This window comes from Schistocerca nitens, chromosome 8 (assembly GCF_023898315.1).
Source record: "Schistocerca nitens isolate TAMUIC-IGC-003100 chromosome 8, iqSchNite1.1, whole genome shotgun sequence".
Classification (NCBI taxonomy): Eukaryota; Metazoa; Arthropoda; class Insecta; order Orthoptera; family Acrididae; genus Schistocerca; species Schistocerca nitens.
The window spans coordinates 456,036,458-456,054,029 of NC_064621.1; the positions used below are offsets into that span (position 1 = coordinate 456,036,458).

Genomic DNA, 17,572 nt, shown 5'->3' on the forward strand with positions numbered 1-17,572 from the left:
AGGATACAGAAGGCAATGGAAACCACTGCATTAAAGTGACGTAACGTGTATCCACAGGAAATGTGGCGTGTAACTGAAAAAGTGTCATGACGATCTCTCCATTGGTAAAAGATCCCGGAACAGTTCTCTTCTCCTGGAGAGGACCGCCAAGAGGAGGTGACCATGAGTGAAAGGTTGAATAACCAAGAAAATGATAACGTTCTACAAGCCAGGGCGTGAAATGTCAGAAGCTTGAACGTGGTAGAGAAACTAGGAAAACTGAAAAGGGAAATGCAAAGGCTCAATCCAGATACAGTAGGGGTCAGTGGAGTGAAATGAAGAGAAGATGAGCATTTCTGGTCAGCTGAGTATAGAGTAATGTCAACAGCAGCAGAAAATGGTAGAATAGCAGTAGGATTAGTTATGAATAAGAAGGTAGGGCAAAGAGTATGTTATTTTGAACAGTTCAGTGATAGCGTTGTTCTTATCAGAATCGACGGCAAAGGAAGCGGTAGTAATGAGAAGTAGCAGAAATGAGAACAACAGGGAACTTGAATGAAATTTTCACTCTGCAGTGGTGTGTGCGCTGATATGAAACTTCCTGGCAGATTAAAACTGTGTGTCGGACCGAGACTCGAACTCGGGACCTTTGCCTTCCGCGGGAAAGTGCTCTACCGTCTGAGCTACCCAAGCACGATTCATGACCCGTCCTGACAGCTTCAATTCTGCCAGTACCTCGTCTTCTACCTTCCAAACTTCACAGAAGCTCTTCTGCGAACCTTGCAGAACTAGCACTCCTGTAAGAAATGATATTGCGGAGACATGGCTTAGCCACAGCCTGGGGGATGTTTCTAGAATGAACTTTTCACTCTGCAGCGGAGTGTGCGCTGATATGAAACTTCCTGGCAGATTAAAACTGTGTGCTGGACCGAGACTTGAACCGAGTTCGAGTCTCGGTGCGGCACACAGTTTTAATCTGCCAGGAAGTTTCAACGGGAAACTTAACAACGGGATGGATGGTCACGAAATAGATGAATTCTGCTACCTAGGCGGCAACATTGTCAATGACGTACGGAGCAAGGACGACGTCAAAAGCAGACTAGGAATGGCAAAAAGGGTATTCCTGGCCAAGAGATGTGTACTAGTATCAAACATAGCCTTTAATTTGAGAAAGAAATTTCTGAGAATGTACGAGTGGAGGACAGCGCTGTTCAGTAGTGAAACATGGGCTGTGAGAAAACAGAAGAGAATCAAAATATTTGAGGTGTGGTGCAACAGACGAATGCAGAAAGTTAGGTGGTCTGGTAAGGTCGGAGAAGAAAGAGAAGAAAGGAATGTATGGAAAGCGCTGACAAGGAGAAGGGACAGTATGATACGACTTCTGTTACGATATCAGGGAACGCCTTCCATGATACTAGAGGGAGCTGTAGAGGGCAAAAACTGTAAAGGAAGACAGAGATTGGAATACATCATGCAGATAACTGAGAACATAGGTTGCAAGTGCTACTCTGAGAAAAAAAAACTGGAGAGAGAGAGAGAGAGTCCACTTGGGGATTGCGGATGTAAAGTCATTGTCGGGGAAAATAAAACTCAGACTAATAAATGTTTCAGTTTGGCTTTTATGTGAAAAACAGTCGCGGCTTCCAAATGATATTCAGTCATGGACGTACAAGCTTGAGAAAGTCGTTCGATTTCCACTCGCACCAAATTATGTTCCAGTTGGTCGTGGCGCAGTTGCCAGCACGTGCGCGGCAGACAGAGAAGTGACGGTCCGGCAGGCAGGGGCGGCCTAGTCGCCCATGTGGCCGTACAGCAGCACGTCGACGAGGGAGAGCGGGCAGGCCGGGTACAGCAGCTCGCAGTCCACGGCCTCCGTGGAGCGGCCGCGCCGCTGAGCGCGCTCGTACGCGTGGTGCTCCTCCGGCTCCCAGGAAGCGGTGCGCGCTGCGGGCCACCTGTCGACACCAACGCGCTGTTCACTTGCTGAACCTCCTGTCTAGAAACTACATCACAATGTTCACGTGGGGAGTCTGTTTTACACTTGTTGACTCTATAAATTTAAGAGGCGAATGTACCTTCTTCCTTAACCCTTTCGTGAGCCGTAGAAAACATGCTTCCCACTACAATGAACTCGCTCCTAGTCCCGTGGGATTCACAGTTCCCACCTCTGTACGGTGCTACCACCGAGTGAACGGTATAGGGTACTACTTCCAATCGGAATTTCCCACCGTTTTTGCTGTATCTTCGCGCTGAGGCATTGTATAGCTGAGTGTTGCTCTGTAGAAGAGCGTTTCAGTGCTGTTTGCGTGACATTTTGTAATTTTTTCCTCAGAGCTATAGTATGAGGTAAATACTTTTGATTTGCCCAAATTTATGAAGGAAAACGTAAAATTGGAACGTGGAGAATTCCATTTTGAAACAAAAGGAGCAATTTCTGCAGTAAAATGAATGCATAACCGTCCAGTCACTTTCCTGTCCACAAATCATGACCCATGAGAAAAGCCACAGTGTAAAGGAAAAACAAGGATGGTATTAGTACAGAGATTTCTTGTCATGAAGTTGTGGCAGAATACGACAAAATAATGGGTGGTGTCAATAAGTTTGATCAATTACGAGAAAGGTATGCTATCGGCAGACGTTCTGCAAAATTGTGGCACAGAATATTTTATTTCCTGGTGGACGTTGCCGTAGTGAATAGTTTTATACTGTGGGAAATAAGTAAAAGAGAAAGTGGACAGCATGATCAGCTCACATACAGGATCCATCTAGCCAGACAATTGATCGCTGGCTTCTCATCCCAAAAAAGGCGTGGGCAAAAACCTGTCTTTCTGGGAAAAAGGGGTAAAGTACCTGAAGATTTTCGTCATGTGGCTGTAGGGGAGCACCGATCTATTTTAGGAGAAACCTACTGGACGTGCCGACAATTTGGATTTCATCTCGCCGCCTACAGAATTCAAGGTAATGAGCGGCAGCCGTTTTTGCTTTCGTGTGTAGGTGTGTCCACCTACCGTGTCATAGTGAAACTGTTTCCCCGGCGCGACGTAGCAACTCTGTCATACGAAGAAGTTTTGTCTGCTTTAGATGCCTATTTCAAAGACACAGTTAATGTAGTTGCAAAACGGTATGCGTTCTTTCGTACAAAACGTACGGCCGGTCAGACTAATCGGGAGTGGGTTGCAACATTGCAAGGCCTTACTAGGGATTGTGCGTTTGAATGTGAATGTGGACTCCCTTATTCAGATACTATGGCGTGTGATGCAATTGCACAGAACGTTTCTGATGTTCGGATACGGGAACAGATTTTGAAACTCGTCAATCCCTCCCTTCAACAAGTGATAGACATATTGGATAGGCAAGACACACTTGACTTTGCTCAGGAATCATTTGAAACTTCGCCAGCAGTGTGTCGAATTAACCGGCCTGCCGGGCGCGCTGCGCGGACCTGTAAACAGCCTTCGCGCACGTCCGCACCGCTACGTGTCCCGCGAATGCAAGCAAAAGCAGTGAAATCATGCCCGCGGTGTGCAACTAGACATTCGCGTGAGAATTGCCCGTCACGCCAGGCTATTTGCTTTTTCTGTAATAAGAAAGGACATGTTCAAAGTGTTTGCCAGAAAAAGCTCAGAACAGACACTCACAACCATTCCAGGCCATTTGCTTCGCGCCGGAATCGAACCAAGGACACTGAGGCTCGTGGACCTTCGCCCATGGACATTCATGTAGTTAATTCCACTCCGCCCAGTGTTCCTCTCGCTAACAGTGTCTGTGTTCGTCCCACAAAGAGTGTGCGTCGACGTCGACGCAAATCCCGTCACGTCGCACGTGATTCTGTACCAGTGTCTGTTCACGTTGCACATAACAGTCGCTCTTGTCGTCAGCAGGACAATAAACTTTTTGTAGATTTGGACTTTGCCGGACAAGTGATACCGTTCCAGCTCGATACCGGAGCTGCAGTTTCATTGCTCAATCACGCCACGTACAAACAACTGGGCGCACCTCCGTTGCGTGCCGCAAATGTTCAGCTCACGAGTTATTCAGGACAGAACATCCCTGTGTTAGGACAGTGCAGCCTTCTTGCAACATACAAGGGACAAACAAAACTTGTGTCATTTTACGTTCTTCGTTCTTCTACTGCAGTGAACTTGTTTGGTTTCGATTTATTTCAGTTGTTAAACTTGTCTATAGTACATCAGGTCCTATCAGTGAACGAGACTGTGCCTTCCGACAGTGTCACTCGTCTATGTGAGGAATTTGCTGACATTTTTGCACCGGGCCTTGGTTGCGCTATGAACTGTGAAGCACATTTGGAACTGAAAGTCAACGCGCAACCGAAGTTTTTCAGAGCGCGCAATGTTCTCCACGCATTGCGTTATGAGGTCGCCAAGCGCTACGATATCTTGTCTTGGTCCACTGCTCAGCACGGCAACGCTGCTGCGTTGTCCCGTTTGCCTGTTGCTGCGGATAACGCATTCGATTCTTCCGAACTTGCATGCATGTTCATTGATTCGGAAACTGATGACGTGGTCGGATCGTTTCCGATTGATTTTCGTCGTGTAGCTACAGCCACAGCTGCTGACCCTGTCCGTGCTACTGTTTTGCGTTTTGTTGCTACGCAATGGCCCTTGTCGAAGTCACGGATCGAGGATCCGTTGGTTCGCCGATTTTTTGCTCACAAGGAGAGACTTTTTGTACGACGTGGTGTTTTGTTGTTGCGTTCTGATAATGATCAGTCCAGAGTAGTGGTCCCGCGTTCGTTACAGTCCTCTGTCTTACGGCTTCTTCACCAAGGACATTGGGGTATAGTGCGCACGAAACGACTTGCTCGTCAGCACTGTACTTGGTTCGGCATCGATGCTGCGATAACGAATATGTGCTCTTCTTGCATGGCGTGTGCCGAACAACAATCCGCACCGCCGCGGAAATTCTTTGCATGGCCGAAATCCACTTCCCCTTGGCAACACTTGCACATAGATTTTGCCGGTCCATTCTGGAATGCTCGATGGTTGGTTGTGGTCGATTCTTTCAGTAATTTTCCTTTTGTTGTCCGGATGTCTTCCACGACATCATCTGCCACCATACAAGCGTTATCCGCTATTTTTTGCGTTGAAGGTCTTCCGCAGACTATTGTTTCCGACAATGGCCCACAATTCATGTCCGCAGAATTTCAGTCATTCTGCAAGGCCAATGGTATTCAACATCTGACATCCGCGCCGTTTTCGCCTCAGTCAAATGGTGCCGCTGAACGATTGGTCCGGACTTTCAAGTCACAGATGTTGAAGTTGAAAGAGTCGCATTCTCGGGAGGACGCGTTATTGCTCTTTTTGTCCTCGTATCGCTCTCAGCCCCACGATGGTCGCTCGCCGGCTGAGTTGCTCCACGGTCGTCCTCATCGAACCTTGATGTCTTTGATGCATCCGCCGCATCAGGTTCCTGTGCAGCGGCAGACTCTTGCTTTTGCTCCTGGCGACGTTGTCTTCTATCGCAACTTTCACGGTTCACGGCGTTGGCTCGCAGGGCGCATTCTTCGCTGCCTCGGCCACGCGATGTATTTGGTTTTGGGGCCTCTGGTGAGGTGCGTCGGCATCTCAATCAGCTGCGCCTCTGCCGTCGCCTGTGTTCTGCCGCTCCCCGTCTGCTTTCAGCGACGGTGCCGTCCGGTCAGCGCCCTGGGGACCCATCTACTGGCTCGCCTCATCCCCAGGTGTTACCGACGCTGCCTTCCCTATTGCCTCATGGCGACATGCCGCCGCCGCCGCCGCCCGTTCTCCCGCCGGCGCCGCCCGCAGTGGACGCTTCGCTGCAGCCGCCCAGCGCCTCCCTGGGTCACGCGCCGCCGATCGCTTCCCGTGACCAGCTGTCCTCCGCCATGGAACTCTTGCCCGCTCCGGCCCAGATGTCGTCATCGCGCGTCGGATCCCCCGACGCAATGGAGGTCGACCCTTCGGCCCCTCCTGTCTCATTACGGACGCATACACCGCATGTTGACGTGTACCCTGGACTAGGTTTTCAGGCGTTTCCTAGCTCCCCTCGGACCGAATGGCCGGGTGCGGGTGGCACAGCCTCGCCTGTTGTTAAGGCTCCCCACCCCATCGCATACGTCACCATGGGGTCCTCCCCACGGCGGGCGGAAGCCTTATCACACGAACGTTCGCCAATTTGCGGGGGAGGAATGTGGTGTCACCGCCAGACACCACACTTGCTAGGTGGTAGCTTAAATCGGCCGCGGTCCATTAGTACATGTCGGACCCGCGTGTCGCCACTGTCAGGATCGCAGACCGAGCGCCACCACAAGGCAGGTCTCGAGAGACTGACGAGCACTCGCCCAGTTGTACGGACGACATTGTTAGCGACTACACGTACGAAGCCTTTCTCTCATTTGCCGAGAGACAGACAGAATAGCCTTCAGCTAAGTCCATGGCTACGACCTAGCAAGGCGCCATTAACCATATCTGGAGAGAGTCTCACTTGTATTATCAAGAGCAATGTACAACAAGAAATTAAAGTTAAGTATACGAGAAGCTCCGTTCTTTTCTTTATAGCTTTCATCACGTATCCTGTTTCAGACTTAACGCCAGTCGGTGTGTGTGTACGCGTGCCTTTCGGCTACTTCAGTGTGGCGTAGCTAGCTTGTTACGCCACAACAGATGTCTTAGCAAATGTCCTACAGTCTGGAACCGCGTGACCGCTACGGTCGCAGGTTCGAATCCTGCCTCGGGCATGTATGTTTGTGATGTACTTAGGTTAGTTAGGTTTACGTGGTTCTAAGTCCTAGGGGACTGAAGACCTCAGAAGTTAAGTCCCATAGTGCTCACAGCCATTTGAGCCATTTTTAAGCAGATGTCCCATCGCTCTGTCCCTCCTTCTAGTCAGTGTTTCCCATATACTCATCTCCTGCCCGATTCCGCGAGAACCTCTTCATTCCTTAACTTATCAGTCCACCTGTTTTTCAAAACACCTGTGTTGCATCGCATCAGATATGCTTCGATTCTCTTCTATTTCCGTTTCCGCAGAGTAATTGTTTCACTACCATACAATTCTATGCTCCAAACGCAAATTCATAGAAATTTACTACGAAAATTAAGGCCTACGTATGATGCTAGCAGACTTATCTGGGCTATAAATGCTTCCCTTGCTAGTCATAGTCAGCTTCTGATGTCGTTCTTGCTCCGTCCGTCATTGATTATTTTGCTGCCTAGGTAGCAGAATTTCTTAGCTTTATATACTTCGTCAGCACCTATTACGACGTTAAATTCCTCGTTGTTTTCATTTCTGCTGCTTCATATTACTTTAAATCCACATTCGGTAATCATTATTCTGTTCAGTCCATTTAAGAGATTCTCCAATTTTTCTTCACGTTGATTAAGGGAATGTCATCAAGTAAACGTATCACTGATATTTTTTTACCTTGGATTTTATTCCCACTCTTGAACTTTTATTTCTGTGATTGCTGCATCATTGTATAGACTGAACAGCAGGGACGAAAGACTACGGCCCTGTGTTACGCCCATTTTAAGCCGACCACTTCGCTCTTGTTCATCGAATTTAATTGTTCCTTCTTAGATCCTGTACATACTGTGCATTACTCGCCTTTCCCCGTAGCTTACTCCTATTTTTCTCAGAATTTCGAACATCTTGCCCAATTTCAAATTGTCAGAAGCTTCTTCTAGGTCGACAAATTGTGTCTTGAATTTTCTTGAGTCTTGCCTCCTTTATTAAGCGCAAGGTCAAATCTCACTAGCTGGTGCCTTTACCTTTCCTGAAGCCAAACTGATCGTCATCTAACAGATCCTCAATTTTATTTTCCATTCTTCTGTATGTTATTACTGATGACAGCTTGGATGAATAATCTGTTAAACATATTGTACGGTAGTCATCGCACTAATTTGCCCTTGCTATCTTCGGAATTGTGTGGATGGTAACTTTCCGAAATTGTGATGGTGCGTAGCCCGTCTCATATATAAAGCACGCCAATTTTAAATGTCGTCCATATAAACAGCAATTTCTTCTTCTGTCACGTCATTTGACAAGTCGCCACCTTCTTAGAGACACCAATGTAATCTTTCCATCTGTTCCCTCTCTCCTCTTTGTTTAACAGTGGAATTCCCGTTGTACTCTTAATGTTACCGCCTTTGCCTTTCATTTCATCGAGAGTTTTTTTCATTTTCTGTATGCTGAATCAGTACTTCGGACGATAATTCTTTTTCGATTTTTTTCATATTTTCCCTGCAGCTTCTGTGTAACTGGCGTTACACATTGATAAACGACACAGAGCACAGCATTGAAACCGTAGCTAGATATACGGAACTGCAATGAAGTCACAGAGAGATAGATAGTACTGAAATGAGATAGACCAACGTGGCAAACGGGAAGTGCAGGTAATCTTTACCACATGCTTGATATTGTTGTTTTGCTATCTCAGAGCAACATACCTGCGTTCGCTGCGTTAACATAGTGTGCGGGAGCGATATTGCTACGTACTGTTATAGGCAATAAGTAGCTAAACTGTTACTACCAGCGAGGGGTGTCTATGACGGTGACGAAAGAGGAGCTATTGATCTGTCGCGAAGCTGAAACTGATTGAAGATTAACTGATGACGACCAGACCTTCCACAGCTTCACTGCTGGTACACTCCTGCAAGTTTACGACTTCGGAAATTAGAATCGTTGAGAACTATGTGAGAGGGCAGGTGACAATGTATATTTTCTGAGACATAGCAGCTGGCCACGTCTTTTTTTGCCGACACAGATTTCCTGCTCCGCCTGAGACCCAGCGGTCAGAAAGACAGTTCTCACAATATTCCTACGCCTTCATCAGGAAGAATATTTTTTAACGGTTGCCGCCAATTTGAGTAAATTATCATCTCCTCTAAAAATGGTGGCACGCGAAATCTGTCTCCAGATTTCTGTTTCCTCATTTCTCGGAAATTTCGTTAATGGCTTTACTTGCACCGGCATGTTCAAGGAAAGTAATATAAGTTAATTGTTTCAAATGGTTCTAATGGCTCTAAGCACTATGGGACTTAACATCTGAGGACATCAGTCCCCTACACTTAGAACTACTTAAACCTAACTAACCTAAGGACATCATACACATCCATGCCCGATGCAGCAATCGAACCTGCGACCGTAGCAGCAGCGCGATTCCGGACTGAAGATCCTAGAAACGCTCGGACACAGCGGCCGGCAGTTAACTGGAAAATTATGGATACACAGGTGGGTTCTTCGTTACCAAAGGGTCCTTAATTCCTTAATGTGTAGCCTAGTTGATTGCTGATTAATTCCTACTGGACTCCTCCTTTGATTGTGGTGTTGTGAGACAGCCCACTTCTGCATCTCACAATGTGGCGACCCAGTTCAGTTACACAATGTACATTTGATCCTATTTTTGTTTATTGTATTGAAGTCATTTTATTTGAATTCTCTTGTTTGAGCCTTCCTTTCAAAACTATGGAGGCTGCAGAATAACGCCTGTTCGATTGATTTTTATGTTATTAAGTGGAATTTTATAGTTAATAACTATTTGCTAAACTGACGGCATGCATGCACAACCCTCAACCTAATGCCGACCACCTAAATCCTATGCTACGATTAGGGAATAGCCTGGTTGCGTTAGATTATGGATAAGAGATCATCTCTCGCTTTTCTGTGTGCTGTTCCTGTCATGACTTCTACGAACTTGTAGGGCGCGCCCTGTCTTCATGGGGACTATGTCATTTATGAGTTGTCAGTTCACAGCTAGGTTTCTGCAACTGCAGTAAAGAGATATCCCAGGAGCTTACACAGGCAATGGGTGAACCAGCGCAGTTGATGGTGGGAGTGTGCAATGACACAGTTAGTAAGACCTGTTCTATTAGGTTAGTCATCCTTGATGGGAGTTAGTGTTTCTATTCCTGGATGGTGGACGACCTTTCAGGACCTGTTTTGTATGTCGCTGTTTAGGCCCACTCAGTATGTGTTTTGCTATAAGGTTTTGTGGGTAGTTCTTGTCAGGAGAACGAAGCTTGTACCCTTAGTGTGGTTGATTAGGGTAGAGGTTTTTATTAGTGGTGAGTAAGTGCATCTTTAGTGTTGGCTAGCGAGATAGACCTTACTAGGTATCAGTTTGATCAGGATTGGTTTCGTGCTGTGTCGCACCGTTTCTCAGAGCTAGTTTCCTCAGGTATTCCTAATTGTTGTACAATCACTGGTAAAATCGTTTTAAAGTACTTGTTTGTCAGTGGCTGTTGTTGCCATAGCATGTTTGGGTGGCCAGGGTGCTGTTGGTGCCTGCATGATGGCATGACATTCTGTTGCCATGCGTGTTTGTAATTATTCTTGGTAAGTATATTATTCTTGTTTTAACTGCAGTCTATATGAGTGTGTTGTCCTCATCAGCTGGAGGGCTGGAGACTGGTTTTGCGTGGAGGGTGGGCGGGAGGAGATATAAGCTTGAACTTGTAATATGTGTAGTTTCATGCCACACCCGCCTGGCTGCGTTTTGCTGCTACAGCACTAGCGTTTGGTCAGGGCGTGCTGCTGGCGGCGTTTTCCGTACTTCTGATGCCAATACGGGCCTTCGTGGAACAGTGAAAGGCAAGAAGAAGCAGACACCTTCTTCCCTTCCAGCGTGATATATCTCCCTGAAGCCATCATCGTGAGTGTGGTTGGATAGCATGCGGTGCATTATTATCAGTTAGTGCAGGGTGGAGTGTACTGAGGCCGGTGACCTGGATCTGGGGCTCAGGCTGCACTTGCTAGAGGGCAGCAGAGTGGGAGTCTTGGGCTTTTGTAGCACATGGGGCGGAAGTAGCAGTTATGGACGAAGTGTGATTCAGCTGGTGGAAGGCCGTGCATAAGGATTTATCTGAAGAACCATGTGTGGGAAGCCTTTACCAGCTGGTGGTGCAGTCGATGGGACATCACTACCGGTCAGCATGGGCTATGGTTGCTGAGTGGACGCCAAAACCTAGTGGAACAATTGGTGTCATTACCCAGGCAAGAGGCCAACGATCCCACTGGAGGCGGAGAAAGGGGCTTCTGAGTGTCAAGGCGAGCACGACCTGTGTTTCTCAATAACAAATTTTTGTGTCTTGCTTGGCTGAGTGAATCAGTGTAGTGTAAAGTGCTAAGTACAAACAGTGCAATGAGTGTATTGGTTAGCAAGCAGTGTTATGAATTGATGCCAATGGTTAGCGTGTTTGAAAGTGTGGTTGTGGTTTAATGGCACACTATGTATCTGGGAAATTTTTTGTGGAATTAAGAGGCATTTTGACTATGCCAAGTTACTCGTCGTGACAGTAATTTATACGTATTACGCTTTTTAGCATGGCTGGTTCGTTGATTCTTTTCGGAAAAGGACGTCACCTTATAATTTGTTTCGTGTTACTGATCAATATGTCTCTTTTATTGTCCAGGAGTTTATCGTGATATATTTGTGTGTGTGTGCGTAGTTTTGTATGGTGTTCGATATGTAACTTGTCGTGGTAGCTAGTTGGTGATGTCAGTAGTTGTTGACCACTCAGTTACATACTACTTTGATGATCTTCATAATGTCTGAGATTTATTTTAGTGTGTCATGGGTAATTGCAGAAGCTATATATATTGTATCCCCTGTCTGTGGCCGAGGGCCATAAGTAGTGACAATTGTTACTCTTATGGGCAGTTTCTGTGTGCTGGGCGAAGGTATGGTGCTAATTCTGTTTATTGTATTTTAGGCATTTTGTTTGTATTCTCTCATTTGATTCCTGCTTTTAAAAACCGTATGTAGCTACAGATTAAGTTTTATAGCACTGTTGTTGTATTATTGTTTTGTTAGTGGATATAATTGTATGTTTAATAAGTTAATGTTATTAGACTGAGCCAATGCCTGCTCAACCTCCAGGCTGACGCCCACATAAGCCAGGTCCTGTGCAACAGGATACAAGTCGCTATTTCTTCTCATCACTAATCAAACCACTGCATGGTGAACTCGATCTCTACCAACAACATTTGGTACTTTTTTCGGAAAAATTGAATATTTATTTGCTATTGGGGAACTCTGGCCTTCAGTGACTTGTTACGGATTATCTTCATTTTGTTTTATTGATTTCCCTCATTTATCTTTACATATTAATTGCACATAAGAAAATCTGCACAACACTGCAAAATTAGACCCTAGGTGATGCCAGCGACACTTTGATAATAAACTAGCTCCATTCAAATATTACCGTACTGGACGAGGAACAGAACACCAGTGACGTCACAGCCAACAGCGGGGCTATACAACGGCGGGGCCACGGCCACACGGAAGCTCCTGGGATTTTAACTACCCGACGTGGCTGGAAACCCGAGAAGATTTTATTACTTTATTTCACTCACAGTAGCTGCTATTGGCAACAGTAAAGCCCACTTCGCTCTTGGCCCACGAGACTGCGTTCAGTACTGGTCGTTTACGTCTCCGGTTTCTGTGAAACTTATGTATGGATAGTTTTAATGATGAGTTGTTCTCCGATATGCAGCTCTTCTTTTCGTTAAGTGAATGCAGTTTCGATGCTATGCTGAGTTGTCGTCGCGGTGATAGCAACCACATAGTAGTACTTTTGATTCCTTAACAAATTTGCGTTACTTGGAATTTTGTATTGTAAGTTTTAGTGGTTACGTGTCAAAGCCTTTTCCATTCCTGTGGAGGGGTTTTCAGAGAAACAACGGTATTTCGAGTATAAAACCGGGTAAACAGTAGTTGCCCGCCCGGTTATCCGTGCGGTCTAACGCACGGTTTTCCGTTTTGGGAAGGAGCGCCTGGTCCACGGCACGAATCCGCCCGGCGGGCTTGTGTCGACGTCCGTTGAGCCGGCCAGTCTGTGGATGGTTTTTAGGCGGTTTTCCACTTGTCTCTGCGAATGCGGGCTGGTTCCCCTTATTCCGCCTCAGCTACACTATGTCGGCGATTACTGCGCACACACGTTCTCCACGTACACCTACACCCACCTACACCACCATTACTCTACCACGCAAACATAGGGGTTAGACTAGTCTAGTGTGAGACATTCCCCGGGGGGTAATTAAAACCACTATATTCAGCAAATATGTACGAGAAAGCTCCGAAACAATGTCGGTGGTATTGCCCGCTATATAGGTACAGACGGATTTTAGTCAATGGATGCAGAAGATAAGTAACTGACTACAGAAACTAATATCAATCTGGATTTAAAATTATTACAAACAAAGCAGGTATTTGTCCGTTATTCCAAGTGTTTCAAGAAGTTTTGACTGGTCTATATGGTTGAACTGTATGCAACTAGCTGTGGTACTCACCTGAAAATGGTGCTGACGATCTCCTCGCCAATAGTGTTCTCGCCCGGCACAAACCTCTGAGCGGCCTCACAGACAGCTCGCAGCACGCATGAGTGCCCATCTATACCGGCGCTGAAACCACATACGTCATGACAGTAGCTGCCAAGGTTGTGTCTGTACGAAAGTCTCTCTCACTAACATATAACTACTGGTAACGAACTAGGCATTTCATCCTTATTATAAACAGTATAGATCTCCTTCGTCGGTTGAAGTGTAGTCTACATCTGAGTTTTCCTCTGTTTCCTCTTAGCGTAGGCCATTTTCTGAAGATATTGTTCTCTTCCTTTGTATGGCCGCTTTGTGACCTACACATTTAATAACTTTTGGTCTCTCTCTCCTCCTACATTCATTATTCCTGTATTATTCCAGTTTTCATTCAGAATATTTAACAGGGCTGAAGACATGGAAGATCATCGTCTCTCACCTCTCTTGTCAATATCTCTTCTGAAACTTTCTTTTGCAATATCACGACCACTACGTTACCTCATGAACTATACAATAACAACTAGAATGTTTTATTGTGAACGATATAAATGAATTTTCTCAGAAACAGGAAATGGTATTATTCACGTGATTGCGATATTTACGTCACAGCCCATATGCACGCGTCTCTTTTCATAATTGAAGTGCAGGAGTGTTGCCGTTGCAGTAAATATATTCGTCCAACATAAGCCTCTCTAAATGATGGAATACGACAAAAAATATGAATAAATTCTTTGGAAGGAAAATATATCAACTATGGAAATTACTGGAGAGAGCATATTGATAGAACGCCGAAGAAGAAGATCCAAATAATAGTGTTCTACTATAGCCCTAAGGGAGAAAGTTGTCCGAAAGGAACAAGGATACAACGGTGAGATATGCTTTGAAGCTGTAAGAGGCAAAACTGCATCATCCATGGGGTGCAGAAGAGGAAGAGCGAAGAGAAGAGGTTTGACTCTTACATTGGCAGTCTGCTCGCGTTGTGTAAATTGCGCAACATTTCTTCGACACTACTGCGACATCGTCATTGTTGGTCACCGCCAGCAAGTAGGTAGGAAGAAGCAGTGGGTACCAGCAGTCAGGAGGTGATGAGCAACCACCACCTGACGAAATAGAGCAATTGTCTCCAAGAAATATTGTGCAATATATACAGCGCGTTCCGGCCGCGCACCCGAGACGTATTCAACAAACAGGTCTAGATCTACGTATATACTCCAAAAGCTGATGATAACTTTTCCCCTAACTGTCATTTCCTATCCTGTTCCACTTACAAATAGAGCGACGGAAAATCGACTGCCTGTATGCCTCTGCAAGAGCCTTATTTTTTTTTTTCTCTTCGTGCTCCTTACCCGAAATGTACAATGGCGGCGATGGAATCTTTTTACAGTCAGCTTCTAATGCCGCTTCTCTAAGGTTTCTCAATACTGTCCTTCGGAAAGTAAGTCCCTTCCCTCCAGGTATTCGTATTGAGCTTCCGAAGCATCCATGTAGTACTTGCTTCTTGTTCGAGCCTACCCCCGTGACAAATCTAGCAGCCCGCCTCAGAACTCCTTCGGTGTCTTCCTTCAACCTTGCCTGATGTGTACCTCAAACACTTGAACAATAGTATCCTATGTGCTGTCTACTTTACATATGAATCAGACCTTCCTAAAATTCTCCAAGTATAGCGATGTCGACCATTCACCTTCCCCGCTACAATCCCTACATGCTTGTTCCATTTCATATCTCTTTGTAACGTTTCGCCTACATATCTAATCGATGTGGCTGTGTCGAGCAGCACACTAATAATGCTGTGTCCGAACATTACGCGTTAGTTTTTCTACTCACCCGCATTTACATAGGGTTTACTTTAAAGTTAGCTGCCAATCATCACACCAACTAGAAATTTTATCTAAGTCGTCTTCTACCCTCCTACTGTCGTCTCAATGACGCCATCTCCCAGTACATCATAGCATCAATAGGAAACAGCCGCACTTTACTGGCCACCCTGTCCGCCAGAACGTTCATGTATATAGAACATGTAGATACTTCCGGAGAGCTATAAGAATATCAACTATATTCGTTTCTGAAAACTCCCTACATACAGTAAGCAACAGGATGCAACAGGCCCTTCATCTACGTATTCATCTTTCTTTCATTCCTCTTAATGATTACTCGCTTCAACAAGATCTTCGTCTTCCTAATGCCAGACATCTGTTTTCGCGATCACTTGCCTCCTCTGGATAGAGAACAGCTATATTCACTTTTTTCCGACGACGCCCTAAAAATCAATATTTACGTTCTTAATAGGTTTGTCTAAAAAGTGATCAAGAAGTAAAATTGCATAAAGCAGCGGAGCATTCACACTCAGGTGGCTTAAGTTAGAGGCAAATACTGAACGTCATATGTTTCTATGACAGTCCAGTAAATCTTTGCCTTTACCCTGCTCTTACATTATTTGTCCTTCTCCAGTTTCCATCATCGCTTGGATTACAGCTCTTCCACCGTCTCTCTATATCCGGACCCAATGTATCTGAAAATTTCCATCTCTTATACATTTTGTTGGTCGATTTGGAACATTCCAAGCATGGACACTATTGGTAATTCTATTTACTACATTCACGCCTTGTGTAACTGAACTGTGATATACGCTACCTGAAAAGAGCGTTGCATATTCCGTGTTGTACAAGAAGAAATCACAATATTATCATTGTAGAATGAAGCCGAAGGTAACATCTGACATTTTCGTTTATTTGGCTTATTGTGGCAAGCTAACTTTTTGCAGTACCAGACACTGCTTGCGAAAAACGACAGACTATAAGTGAACAGTCATCTGCTTTCTCGTATTATAACATATGTAGTGTGGGCTGCACACATATTACATTCAATACGGAAAAAGAAAGAAATTTACGATCCTTCTACGAAACTAAATCTAGCATTTCTTATTTTTGCCAATTATAGTCGATACTATGTGTACCCGGTAAAAACGAGAACAACTAGATGCGATTAGATGTTGAGGAAATGTTGGTGGCGAACGAGAAACACGAAAAAAGTCTAATATGTACATTTTCTGTGTCTACCGATTGTTCCCATAATCACATACACTCCTGGAAATGGGAAAAAGAACACATTGACACCGGTGTGTCAGACCCACCATACTTGCTCCGGACAGGGCTGTACAAGCAATGATCACACGCACGGCACAGCGGACACACCAGGAAAAGCGGTGTTGGCCGTCGAATGGCGCTAGCTGCGCAGCATTTGTGCACCGCCGCCGTCAGTGTCAGCCAGTTTGCCGTGGCATACGGAGCTCCATCGCAGTCTTTAACACTGGTAGCATGCCGCGACAGCGTGGACGTGAACCGTATGTGCGGTTGACGGACTTTGAGCGAGGGCATATAGTGGGCATGCGGGAGGCCGGGTGGACGTACCGCCGAATTGCTCAACACGTGGGGCGTGAGGTCTCCACAGTACATCGATGTTGTCGCCAGTGGTCGGCGGAAGGTGCACGTGCCCGTCGACCTGGGACCGGACCGCAGCGACGCACGGATGCACGCCAAGACCGTAGGATCCTACGCAGTGCCGTAGGGGACCGCACCGCCACTTCCCAGCAAATTAGGGACACTGTTGCTCCTGGGGTATCGGCGAGGACCATTCGCAACCGTCTCCATGAAGCTGGGCTACGGTTCCGCACACCGTTAGGCCGTCTTCCGCTCACGCCCCAACATCGTGCAGCCCGCCTCCAGTGGTGTCGCGACAGGCGTGAATGGAGGGACGAATGGAGACGTGTCGTCTTCAGCGATGAGAGTCGCTTCTGCCTTGGTGCCAATGATGGTCGTATGCGTGTTTGGCGCCGTGCAGGTGAGCGCCACAATCAGGACTGCATACGACCGAGGCACACAGGGCCAACACCCGGCATCATGGTGTGGGGAGCGATCTCCTACACTGGCCGTACACCACTGGTGATCGTCGAGGGGACACTGAATAGTGCACGGTACATCCAAACCGTCATCGAACCCATCGTTCTACCATTCCTAGACCGGCAAGGGAACTTGCTGTTCCAACAGGACAATGCACGTCCGCATGTATCCCGTGCCACCCAACGTGCTCTAGAAGGTGTAAGTCAACTACCCTGGCCAGCAAGATCTCCGGATCTGTCCCCCATTGAGCATGTTTGGGACTGGATGAAGCGCCGTCTCACACGGTCTGCACGTCCAGCACGAACGCTGGTCCAACTGAGGCGCCAGGTGGAAATGGCATGGCAAGCCGTTCCACAGGACTACATCCAGCATCTCTACGATCGTCTCCATGGGAGAATAGC

General features: G+C 46.4%; 1 protein-coding gene across 1 annotated transcript in view; it reads right to left on the reverse strand.

Moving 5' to 3' along the window:
• Positions 1 to 1,768: 1,768 nt before the first annotated feature.
• The window catches only part of LOC126199610 (uncharacterized), a 60,482-nt gene continuing 44,678 nt past the window's right edge, over positions 1,769 to 17,572 (reverse strand). Inside the window, exons 3-4 of the mRNA XM_049936538.1 lie at positions 13,252 to 13,362; positions 1,769 to 1,934 (exon numbers count right to left, since the gene is read on the reverse strand). Coding sequence (XP_049792495.1) covers positions 1,769 to 1,934; positions 13,252 to 13,362 — 277 coding nt within the window. The remainder of the gene's footprint in view (positions 1,935 to 13,251; positions 13,363 to 17,572) is intronic.